This window comes from Mobula hypostoma, chromosome 10, assembly GCF_963921235.1.
Source record: "Mobula hypostoma chromosome 10, sMobHyp1.1, whole genome shotgun sequence".
Taxonomy (NCBI): Eukaryota; Metazoa; Chordata; class Chondrichthyes; order Myliobatiformes; family Myliobatidae; genus Mobula; species Mobula hypostoma.
The window spans coordinates 114327609-114340985 of NC_086106.1; the positions used below are offsets into that span (position 1 = coordinate 114327609).

The 13377-nt window shown below is 42.3% G+C and overlaps 1 protein-coding gene across 4 annotated transcripts in view; it reads left to right on the forward strand.

Moving 5' to 3' along the window:
* LOC134353128 (phosphatidylinositol 3,4,5-trisphosphate 5-phosphatase 2-like) overlaps nt 1–13377 on the forward strand; it is a 211326-nt gene that overhangs the window by 181220 nt on the left and 16729 nt on the right. For all 4 annotated transcript variants that reach the window (XM_063061064.1, XM_063061068.1, XM_063061066.1 and 1 more), the window contains 4 exons: nt 643–731; nt 925–1012; nt 3678–3833; nt 5832–5913. In XM_063061064.1, coding sequence (XP_062917134.1) covers nt 643–731; nt 925–1012; nt 3678–3833; nt 5832–5913 — 415 coding nt within the window. The remainder of the gene's footprint in view (nt 1–642; nt 732–924; nt 1013–3677; nt 3834–5831; nt 5914–13377) is intronic.

Below are 13377 nucleotides of genomic sequence, written 5' to 3' on the forward strand. Positions count from 1 at the left end.
CAATATCACTGAGTCCTAAATTTGTCATCATTTTAACCTAGGGCAGAAGCCTTGCAATTATTATTGAAGGACCTATTTGTTCCATCACTTTAAATAACACATTTAGCCTATTGTTTTCCTATGACCCTCAAAGAAAGTGTTTTTATGCAATAGCAATATTGCCAGCTGAACAGTTCTTTTATTCAAACTCTTTCCAAAGGCAACCTTGTCTCTCAAGTGTGATTATGGACTGAAGTGACTAAAGTAAGGATGACTATTATAAATAGAACATAGACCATAAGACCATAATACAAAGGAGTAGAACTAGGATATTTGGCTCATCAAGTATGCTCTGCCATTCCATCAGGGCTGATTTATTAATAAATAGCAAGTTAAGCTGAATACATGGAACCTCTCTCTTCCTTGTTGTACTTAGTAAAGAGACACAAGAGACTGCAGATGTGTAACCCACTTAAGTAACTCAATGGGTCAATAGACTGATGAAGGGTTTTTGCCGAAAATATCATGTTTCTTTCCTACTTGCTCAATTCGTTGAGTTCCTCCAACCAGTTGTATTTAGTAGGAGTTTGGTTTAACAGAAAAGATGTGTGTGAAAATGTGTTAATAATGTTGGATTATCAAAAATGCATTTTCCCTTCACAGAGTTCAAGAAGAGTTTGGATAATGGCACCCAGATCTGTATTAAACATGGATTTCTGAGAATTGAATGGTCTGCACACCAGTTGCCAATGGTAGGTTGCAGCCTATCCAAATGAAAGCTGATTGAGAAAGAGAATTCCAGAGGTTCATCATGTCTGAATAAAGAAATTTCACATCCATCTATTTATCTGACTGATTTTGCTGGATGATTTGGCTCAAAGGGCAAAAAGGCTTATTCCATGTTGTATCTTAATAAATAAATTAATACTGTTTTGCTTTTAATAGTTATCTCCAATTCTCTCTGATATTGAGTATCTACAAGACCAACACCTCCTCCTGACCATAAAATCCACAGATGGGTATGAATCCTATGGTAAGTTTGAGCTGTTTTAACATTATGTTTATGGGATCAAGAACATAAGAAGGTGACATGCAATTTCCTCAGTAATCTGCATGAAGCATGCATGACAGTAACAGCTCAGACTCATACTTGCCTTCCAAGTTTTGATGACATTCACTTTACTGCAGCAATAAATACCACTCTTCTGCAGGCTTACTGCTGGTGATCAAGAATGAATTTCAATGTGTTAGCAAGATATAAAAGGATGAAAGCCTGCTTTGTATGACTCCTCCTGTGGCTGGTAAATCTGAAGTTTGCCAGAGATTATGCATCAGTCGGCACAGGGCTCACCTGTTTGAGCTGCCATTCCTCTCTCACCACTTGCTACACACCCATTGTGAATTTTGGGCCAGCGAGTTCTCTGTTTGGCACAGAGATCAATCATGAGGGGTTAATTACTTTCAAGACTGACATTTTCATGTCAGTCTCAGGGTTTGCTCAATTTTGGTGGTCAGTGGCGATTTTCACTTCTTGTTTAATACTTTTCTGACAGCCTTGGTGACTTCCTTAGAAATTTCTTAGTAGCTGACTTTATCACACTAACCGTTGCCATCTGCTTGATGTCAGATGAGACCCCAAATGACACAAAGGTCCCTAAGTGCCCATTAAGATGTGACTTCCAGTATTTCTGAGGATGTAGCCAGGGCGATGGATGAATTGAAATAGATCCTCCAAAAATGGAGCCTAGAGAGCTAGTGATGTGTCATTGTTTGATCGCCAGAACAGAGAACACCAACTCTCCTGCTCCTGCTCTTCTGCAATCTGCTCCAGACAACCAAAGAATCCCATGATTCAAAGTTCAAAGTTCAAATTAAATCTATTATCGAAACGTATATATGTCACCATATACAACACTGAGATTCGTTTTCTTGAGGGCATCCTCTGTAAATACAAAGAAACACAATAAATCAATAAAAATCACACACGGCAAGACGGACAAACAACCAGCGTGCCAAAGGCAACAAACTGTGCAAATGCAAAATGGAAAGTAAAAATATTAATAGTAAATAAATGAGAAGTAAATATCAAGAACATGAGATGAAGGGTCCTTGAAAGTGAATCGTTAGGTTGTGGGGAACTGTTCAGTGATGAGGGGAGTGAAGAATCTGATGACTGAGAGGTAATAACTGTCCCTGAACATGGTGATGTGAATTTTAGTGAAACCTATTGAATATTGAAAGGCCAAGATAGAGTGGACTTGGAGATGATGTTTCCTCTCGTGGAGGAGTCAATGGCAGAGGGCTCAGACTCAATACACTAGAACAGTGATGAAGAGGTATTTCTTTAGCCAGAGATTGGTGAATCTGTGGAATTCATTGGCACAGTTGGCTGGGGAGGCCAAGTCTTTGGGTATATGTAACTCGAGGTTGATGGTTCTTGATTAGTAAGGGCTTCAAATGTTACTGGGAAAAAGCATGAGAATGAGGTTGAGAGGGAAGATAAATCACCCTTGATCAAATGGCAAAGCAGATGTGATGGACTGAATGGCCTAATTCTGCTCCAATATCTTTTGGTTTTATGATTTTTCTTTCACTCAAATCCTGTGTGAAAACACATCATCCTGTCACTCATCATTCTCTGTCCTATGGCCTCAAGTTGTGTCAGTATCTTGGGTTATAGAGATAAATTTACAACACTGGACAATCCCTCAGTAACCTCCTCAGCAGGAATCCAGAGTCCTGTTGATTAGAACATAGAAATCTACAGCACATTACAGATCCATCGTCCCACACTGTTGTGCCAACCATGTAACCTACTCTAGAAACTCTCTAGAAATTCCATACTGCATAGCCCTTATTTTTCTAAACTCCATGTACCTACTTAAAAGACCCTATTGTATCACCTCAACAACCATCACTGGCAGTGCATTCCATGTACCCACCACTCTCTGTGTGAAAAATGTACCTCTGACATCCCTCTTGTGCTACTTCCAAGCACTTTAAAACTGTAGCCCCTTGTGTTAGCCATTTCAGCCCTGGGAAAAAAGCCTCTGGCTATCCACATGATTCAGGATGAATACAGTAATGGTCAAGTCTATAGATCAAATGCAAGGATTCAAGGAAAGCTGCCCAAGTCATGCTATTTCTGACACATATATGACCGCCATATAAACCACATTAAGGATGAACATGCATCATTCACACAAATTTTTCTGGTGGCCACCACCACTAAACAAGGCTAAAATGTAAGTTCTGTACCAAGGGGACTAGTGCCCTCCCACGCCACACCTTCCATTCTCATCCCCCTCCACCTGCTTGACACCAGTACCCAGGATTTCAATCAAGACATGACACCAACCGAGAAGACTCAGGCATGGGCAATGGGTAACCTTCTTTTGGAGATGTCATGTATCTCTGACCTAAGGACAAGCATATAGGTGGAATTAGTGTGCACATTCTGGGCTAAGCAGCCATCTCAGTTGCCCATTATCACCCACCCCAATTAAAATCACCAAAAATTAATTAATGCAAAATTATCACAAACCAGAAGCTCACAAAACATTTAAAATAACCACTAAATCTAGCAAATCTAGTTTGCTGTAACACCATTAAGGAGTACCTTATATGGGAAGCATGTAATTGAAAATCTTGCTTTTTGTATTAACCTCTGCTGAAACCTTGCTTCCTCTGTGTTTCAGGAGAGTGCTGTATTGCACTAAAATCCTTGATTGGAAGCACACCACAGAGGTTTGAAACAGGCCTGTCTCACCTGGGCGATGAGTCAGGGTCTATTCGTGTGACGATGAGGGTCGTTGTTCCAGCAGAGCGCAAACGGACTCGGGAGCGCCTCTACGGTGAGTCCTCCAGGCGGTGACATTCTCAGTATGTCCTGATTCTGCTAAAGTTCAGAGGTTTCCTCATATTTGATTGAAACAAAAGACGTAACAAGATAAATACAACAGCATACTGCAGGTGCAGGAATACTGAGATGAAAAAAAAGAAAAGGCTGCGATTCTTCAGCAGGTTAGGCAACATCTGAGGAGAGAAAAAAAGGGAGCTATGTGTAAAATAATCAGAACTTGGAAGATTTGGAACTGAAGCATGTTTTAGGTTACAGAGAAAAGGGTGAGGTGGAGAGAACAGAGGAATGTCTGGAATAGGGTGAGATCACGGCAGACTAGTGTTGCCACAAGAGTCTGCAGGTGCTGGAATGTGGAAAACAAACAATTTCCTGGAGGTACTCAGTGGTTTGAGCACCATCTGTGAGAGGAAATAAACTGTTGATGTTTCAGGTTGAAAAATTGTATTAGGACTAAGAATGGAAAAGAAAGATTACCTGTACAAAGAAGAGTTAAAACTAGTGTTGATGTCAATCAAGAGAGCACAGTGGGGGTGGTTCTTTGGAGCTAATGTGGCTGGTGTAGATATACTAGCCAGATTATGTAGAGAGATGAATGAGAGTAGTGATGTATGAAAAAATACTACTGAAACTTTGAAGTATGTAACTGAGTATACGCTGGAAATACCCAGCAGGTCAGACAGCATCTGTGGAGAGAGAAAAAGCAGAGTTCATGTTACACATCCATGTTCTCCAAAGCAAAATTTTAACTAAATTATTCTTTCCGCACTTGCTGCCTAGCCTGCTGAGTAAGGAGTTGGACATGCACAGGAAAGTGTGGTGACACTTGTGAGCACATCCTTAGTTTGTATTGGTCGTTAATGCAAATGATACATTTCACTGTATGTTTAAATGCACATGCGGTAAATAAATTAACCCGAGTCTAAATCTGAACTTTGTTTCTCTTCCCTCCCTTGCCTACTGAGTGCCTCCAGCACTTTCTGCTCTTATTTCAGACTGTATCTAAATCAATGGATGTGTTCTGCAAAGCAGTCACCCAGTCTGTGTTTCAGTTTTCCAAGAAAGAGGAGACAACATTCAGAGCAGCACGTACTGCACACTAAATTGGAAAAATAGCAAATGAATTACTGTACTGCTTCAACTGCAAGGCATGTTTCAGTCCCTGGATGCCTGGAAAGACCGGGTTAAGGGCAGGTGTTACAATGCAAGGGTTGCAAGGGAAGATGCAGTGAGAAGGCGGCTATACCTTGGTGGAAGTGAACGAGTGAGCCGCAGAAGGAATGGTGCATTCAGAATGCTGAAAGAGGTGGGGAAGATGTGTCAGCGGTTGGAATCTGTTTGAAAATGGCAGAGCCTACAGGACATTGAACGTAATGGCTGATGGGTTAGGAGGTGAGGGGAAGGAAGTCCTATCTTAGCTGTATGTGGGAGGAGATGTGCTGAAAGAAGAAGTGAAAGTAATAGAGCATAAGCAACTGAGAGTCCTGTTAATTATGATAAAGGGCAAGGCACAGTTAAGGAAGAAATCTCAAAAGTACAGATGTGGAAAATCTCATCACCAGAGACCTTCATTGGAAATTAAGAAACAGGGAGAATGGAAGCGAGTCCGTGTAGGAAGCTGGTGGTAGAAAGAGCACTCAAGGTAGGAACCTTGTGACCTTAGAAATGCATATTGGTTCTGGTTCCTTCCTCCAGAGGTAGAAAAGTCCAAAAAAAAAGTGCAAGAAAAACCATGTGAAAGCCAGAGCTGTTTGTAAACCAGTTGTGTTGGATGTTGAAAGCTAAGCACAGTCATATTCTCAGCTCTTTACAAAGAGGCACATTCAATCCCATTGTAACAGTCAGATACAGATATTTGAATGAAATAGAACAACTTTCATTTGAAATCTGAAATTTTATGGAACACAAGTGGAAATGTAAAAGCTGCTTCCATTGTTGGCACAGTTCCACGTAAGGCCATATGATTAGTTCACCCATGTTTCTTTCTGTACAGAATGGATCAGTTCTGAAAGGGACGAGACCAAACCTTCAAAAGATAAAGCTCAAACATCTAAGCCAATTCAGGAATGCATTGGGTAAGCAGTTTCATTTGTGGGGTTCTTATTGCAAGAACCTCATATCTTTCCTTAAAAACACACTCATGTTATGTGATTAACTCCTGAATCTAATGACATTTTCCCAACTATTTTCTCTTTAAGCTTTATTAAAGACTTATACCAGTTTACATCTTCGGAAGGCTTATTCCATAAGACATAGGAGAAGAATTAGGCCCTTCGGCCCATTGAGTCTTCGCCATCATTCCATCATGGCTGATTAATTATCCTTCTCAACCCCATTCTCCTGCCTTCTCCTTGTAACGTTTAATGCCCTGACTAACAAAGAGCAGTGAATATCTGCTTTAAATATACTCAATAAATTAACCTCCACATCTGTGCATAGCAATGCATTTGCCCTACCACCCTCCGGCAAAAGAAATTCCTTCTTATCTCTGTTCTGAATGGATATTCCTCTATTTTGAAGCTGTGCCCTCTAGTCCTAAACTTGCCCACTACATGAGACATTCTCTCCACAACCAGACCTTTCAATATTCAATAGGTTTCAATGAGATCTTCCCCTCATTCTTTGAAACTTCAGCGAGTACAAGCCCAGAGCCATCAAGAACTCTTCATACATTAACCCTTTCATTCCTGGAATCATTCCCACGAACCTCCTCTGAAACCTCTCCAACGCCAACACATCTTTTCTCAGAAAAGGTGCCTAAAACTCCAAGTGCAGTCTGACTAATGCCTTATATAGCATCAACATCATACCCTTGTTCTTATATTCTAGCTTTCTTGAAATGAATGCTGACACTGCATTTGTCTTCCTTATACGGATTCAACCAGTTATGTTTACCTTCGGGGAATCCCAAGTCCATTGGAACTCTGATTTATGAATGATCTCTTCATTCAGAAAATAGTCTACACCTTTAACTCCTTCTACAAAATGCACGACCATGTATTTCCTGCACTATATTTCATCTGCTACTTTTTTGCCCATTCTCCCAATCTGTCCAAATCACTCTGCAGACTCCCTGCTTCTTCAGCTCTACCTGCCCCTCCTCCAGTCTTTGCGTTGTCTGCAAAGCTGGCCATAAAGCCATCACCTCTGTCATCCAAATCACTGACATATAACGTGACAAGAAGTGGTCCCAATACTGACCCTTGCGGAATATCACTTGTCACCGGCAGCCAACCAGAATAGGTCCCTTTTATTTCAACTCTTTGCCTCCTGCCAATCAGACAATCTTCCATCCATGCTAGAATATTTCCTGTGATATCATAGGCTCTTATCTTGTTAAGCAGTCTTATGTATGGTCATCTGAAAATCCAAGTTAAGAACACCCACCGTCTATCCTTCTTGCTATTTAGAGTCATAGAGTCTTCAAACCTTACAGCACAGAAACAGGACCTTCAGCCCATCTAGTCTGAGCCAAACCATTAATCTGACTAGTTGCGTCGACCGCACCTGGACCATTGCATTCCATATCCCTCTCATATATGTACCCACCCAAATTTATTTTAAGTATTGAAATTGACCCCGTGTCCACCACTTGTGCTGGCATTTCTTTCCACACTCTCACTACCCTCTGAGTGAAGAAGTTCCCCCTCACGTTGCTGTTAAACATTTCTCCTTTCACCCTTGACCCATGACCACTATTTGTAGTTTCACCCAACCTCATGTAGAAAAAAGCCTGCTTGCACTTACCCTATCAGTAACCCTTCTAATTTTAAATTCCTCTATTATCTCTCCCCTCATTCTTCTATGTCCTAACATAGTCAACCTTTCCCTATAACTCACAACCTCGTCTCAACAAAATCCTTGTAAATTTTCTCTGCACTTGTTCAAACTCCTTACATCTTTCCTGTAGGTAGGTGACCAAAACTGCCCACAATTTTCAAATTAGGCCTCACCAAAGTCTTATACAACTTCAAAATATCATCCCATTTCCTGTTCTCAATACTTTGATTCATGAAGGCCATTGTGCCAAAAGCTTTTTCTATAACCCTATCAACCTGTGACATCACATTCCAGGAATTATGGATCTGTATTCCCGGATCCCTCCGTTCTATTGCGCTCTTCAATGCCCACCATGCAATATCTACCATGGCTGTTCCTTCCAAAGGCCCCCAATCTTAATGCCATCTGCAAATTTGTTGATCCAGTTTACCATCTTATCATCCAGAACCCTGATATAGATGACAAACAACAATGGACCCAGGACCAATTCCTGTGGCATACCAATCTATGTGGTCCCCAGTCAGAGAGGTGGCTATCTACTACCACCTGCTGGCTTCTCCCACAAAGCTCATGTCTCATCCAATTTACTATCCCATCTTGAATGCTAAGCAACTGAATTGTCTTGACCAACCTCCTGTGCAGGACCTTCATCAACATCAGCCTTCATTAACTTTCCTGTTAACTTCCTTGAAAAGCTCTGTGAGATTGGTTAGACACAATTTACCACTATCCCAAATCAGTCCCTGTTTATCCAAATAATTATGTATCCGGTCCTTTATAGTCATAGTCATAGTCATACTTTATTGATCCCAAGGGAAATTGGTTTTCGTCTCAGTTGCACCAACCAAGAACAGTGTATAAATAAAGCAATATAAAACCATAAATAATTAAATAGTAATATGTAAATGCCAGGAAATAAGTCCAGGACCAGCCTATTGGCTCAGGGTGTCTGACCCTCCAAGGGAGGAGTTGTAAAGTTTGATGGCCACAGGCAGGAATGACTTCCTATGACGCTCAGTTTTGCATCTCGGTGGAATGAGTCTCTGGCTGAATGTACTCCTGTGCCCAACCAGTCCATTATGTTGTGGATGGGAGACATTGTCCAAGATGGCATGCAACTTGGACAGCATCCTTCCTTGGATCCTTGGATAGAATGCCTTCCAATAACTTTCCTACTTCTAATATCACGCTAACTGGCTTATAATTTCCTGGCTTATTCTTAGAGTCTTTCATAAACGACAGAACAACATTAACTCCAATTCTTCAGCAACTCACCCATGGCTAAGGATGTTTGAAATATTTCCGCTCAGGCCCCTGCAATTTCTGCACTAATCTTCCATAGCATCTGAGAGAACACCTTGTAAAGCCCTGGTGATTTATCCACCCTAATTTGCCCCAAAATAACAAACACCTGCTCCTCTGTAACCTGTACAGGGTCCAAGACTGCGCTGCTCTATTTTGTCACATCTATAGAATCTGTGTCGGTCTCTCAAAACATCCATTTAAGATCACCCAACGTCCCCTATCTCTTTCAGCTCCAGGCATAGATTACCACTCTGATCTTCTAGAGGACCAGTGTTTTCCCTTGCTGTCCTTTTGCTGGTAATAGCAAGCATGTAACGCTGAGGCTTTATAAAACACTGGTGAAGCCTCACTTACAGTATTGTGAGCAATTTTGGGCTCCTTATCTAAGAAAGGATGTGCTAATTTTGGAGAGGGTTTAAAGGAGATTCACAAAAATGATTTCTTATATCATCAAAATTCACCTTTCTCCAATTTAGAATCTCAGCCTGACCTATCCTTTTCCATAATTACCTTGAAACTAATGCATTATGGCCACTAGATGCTAAGTGATCCCCTACACAAACTTTTATTGCCTGTCTTGTCTCATTCCCTAACAAGAGATCTGCTATTGCACTCTCTCTAGTTGGGACTTCTATGTACTGAGTAAAGAAACTTTGCTGCATGCATTTGACAGATGTTTTCCCATCTAGCCATTTTACAGTGTGGAGTCCCAGTTAATATATGGAAAGTTCAAATCACCTCCTATCGCAACCTTATGTTTCTTGCAATAGTCTGTGATCTCTCTACAGAGATCCTGTGGACTATTGTGTGGTCTAAAACATAATCCTATTAACAGCCACAGAAGTACTCTGCAGTGACTGTCTATTCCCTTTCCCTTTCCTGGCAGTCACCCAGGCACCCGCCTTATTCCTCATTTCCACTCATAGTTGAGCTCTCGTGTCTGTTCTGACGGAGCACTGCTGTGATATTTTCCCTGGCTAGTAATGACACCCCTCCACCTTTAATTACTGCCGCTCTGTCACGTCCAAAACAATGGAACCCCATTGTTCCACTGAGCTGCCAGTTCCACCCCCTCCCACAACCAAGTCTCGCTAATGGCTACAATGTCATAATTACACATGCTGATCTATGCCCTAAGCTCAAACGCCTTTCCTACAATAATCCTTGCACTGAAATATACATAGATCAGAACATTAGTCCCACCACGTTTGATTTTTTGTTTCCTGACTTGGTCTGTAGACCTAACAACTACTCCATTATCTATTCCGGTGCTCTGGTCCCCGTTCCCCGCGACTCAAGTTCAAACCCTCCCTCTTTCCCTCTCTCCCCCCACCCCGTCCCACCCCCAGCTTCCATACAGCACTATCTAATCTTCCCACTAAGATATTAAACCCCCTCTAGTTCAGGTGTCAACTGTGCCTTCTGTACATGTCTAACCTTCCCTGGAACAGAGCCTAATGATACAAAAATCTGAACACCTCCCTTCAGCACCAACTCCTTAACCATGTGTTAAGCTGTATGATTTTCCTGCTTCCTATTTCTGCCCTTACTAGAATGCAGCAAGGGTAGGAATCCTGAAGGTTCTATTCTTTAACTTAACACCCAACTCCCTGAACTCACCTTGCAGGACCGAATCACCCATCTACCCCTACCTTTGGTTACCAACATGGACCACGAGCTCTGATTACTCACCCTCCTACTTAAGAATGCTGTGGACTTGATCCAAGATGTCCCTGACCCTGGCACCCAGGAAGCAATAAACCATTTGGAATCTCATTCTCATCTACAAAACCACCTTTCTGTTCCCCTAACCAACAAATCCCCTATCACTGTAGCTCTTCTCCTCTCCCTGCTTCCCTTCTGAGGCATTGAGCCAGACACAGTGCCAAAAACCTACACACTTCATTCCCAGAAGTATCCAAAGTGGTATGCTTATTATTTAGGGGATGAGCCACAGGGTACTCTGCACTGGCTGCCTATTTCCTTTCCCTCTCCAGACAGTCACACAGGTACCCGCCTCCTGCAACTTACCGGTGACTACTTCCCTATAGCTCCTCCTCATTCCTCCTGTATGAGCCGAAGTTCATCAAGCAGCAGCTCCATTTCCTTAACGTGGTCCCTGAAGAGCTGCAGCCAGATGCACTTCATGCATATATAGTTATCAGGGAGACTGGAGGTCTCCCAAAGTTCCCACATCTCACACAAGGAACATACCACTAACTGTGGACCCATTCCATTCATAGCACACTAGCTATGTACTAACATAGCTATGTATAAACCTTCTAGAAGCTTAGAGCCTGCATCTGTAAGCCTGTTGAACCAAAACCGAACTATTCTAACACGGCCACACTCCAAAAATGGCCACTCCGCTTACACCTCCTTTCTTTTTACTGGCTCAGACAATGACTCACTCACAATGAGACTGGAATCATTCCAGAATCTAGTGGTTCTTGGAAGATCATTACAATCTATTCTGTTACTTCTTTCAAAGCCTTGGGTTGTAGTCTGACTTAAATACCTTTAGAACATTCAGTATCTGAAGCACCTTCTCCTTAGTAATAGCAACTACATTCGCTTCTTCCCCCTGACACTCTTGAATTTCTGGCATTCTACTAGAGTCTTCCACAATGAAGAAAGATGCTCGTGCCCCTTCCATTTAACTTTGGCCAGCTTCTTTTTCATGCCTCTGCAATTCCCTTTACTCCAGCGAAATAAAGACACATCTGACTTTATCTTCTCTCTCTCAAAATGACTTCAAAGGTTCAAAGGTTTAAAGGTCCAACTTAATGTCAGAGAAATGTATACAATATACATCCTGAAATGCTTTTTCTTCACAAACATCCAGGAAAACAGAGAAGTGCCCCAAAGAATGAATGACAGTTAAACGTAAGAACCCTAAAGTCCCCCCAGCTCCCCTCCCTCCCACGTATAAGCAGCAGCGAGCAACAATCCCCCCTCCCCCCACCAGCAAAAAAAAAACACAAGCATTGGCACTGCCACGGAGCACTCAAGAGTGAGCAAAGTAATAGCAAAGACACAGACTTGCAGTTACCCCAAAGACTTTGCGTTTCACCCGGCATTCGACATCCCGCAGGTTCTCTCTCTCCATAATAAGGGAGAAGGAGATGTCTCTGTTTCACAGCGAGCGGGAAGACATAACAAACAACTCATTGGTTTACGATGTTAAAAGTCTGCTGCATCGTTTCTTTCGAGCTCTGTGCCTGAAGATTGCAAAGATCCCCCGGTGTTTGGGCTCACAACAGTAGATTTTCCAACTCCCCTGACGACACACGGGTCTCCTGCCGTGACACTGACACTTGATACACCCATCTCCAGGGCCCTGAGATCTTAGGCTTCCAAATCCAAGCCGGACTCTCAGGCTGATCCCTTGGCATGCCGAACAACAGCCAGTCCTGAAACCCTGAGGACAGGTCCCATTCCCACAAAGAACTGAAGTCAGCGTGTAACTCCAAGTCAGGGTCTTCAAAAGAACCCTGAAAGGGAAAAATAAAGATATTAAAATTGGAAATAGAGCTGTTTCCAAAGATGCAAACAAAGGAGTCGCTGTTTAGCACTACCTTAACTTCATTCCACCTCTCCGAATGATTTTGTGAATTATATCATATTATGGTCACTGCCTCCCAAGGGTTCCTTTACCTTAATCTCCCCAGTCAAATCTGGTCCATTACATAAGACCCAATCTAGAATTGCCTTTCTCTTATTGGGCTCAGCAACAACCTGCTCCAAAAAGCCATGTTGTAGGCATTCTACAAATTGCCTTTCTCGGGATCCAGCACCATCTGATTTTTCCAATCTGCCTGCCTATTAAAATCCCCATGACTAATGTTATATAGGCATCCGTTAGTCTCATGAGACCATGGATTTGCACCTTGGAAGGTTTCCAGGGCGCAGGCCTGGGCAAGGTTGTATGGAAGTCCGGCAGTTGCCCATGCTGTAAGTCCCCCCTCTCCACGCCATCGATGTTGTCCAAGGGAAGGGCATTAGGACCGATACAGCTTGGCACCGGTGTCGTTGCAGAGCAATGTGTGGAAAAAAGCAATTGCAGAGCAATGTGCTCAAGGACACAACATGCTGCCTCAGCCAAGGCTCGAACTAGCGACCTTCAGATCACTAGACAAACACCTTAACCACTTGGCCACACACCGGCACATGACTAGTGTAACACTGCTCTTTCGACATGCCCTTTCTATTTCCCATTGAAACTTATATCCCACATCCTGGCTTCTGTTTGGAGGCCTGTTTATAACTCCCATTAGAGTCTTTTTACCCTTGCAGTTTCTTAATTATACCCAAAAGTTTCTACATACTTTGATCCCATGCCACCTCTTTTTAAACATTTGATTTAATTTTTTTACCAACAGAGCTGCCCTATCCCTTCTGCCTATTTGTCAGTGCTTTCAATACAAGGAGCAAGCTTGGATATTAATCACCCA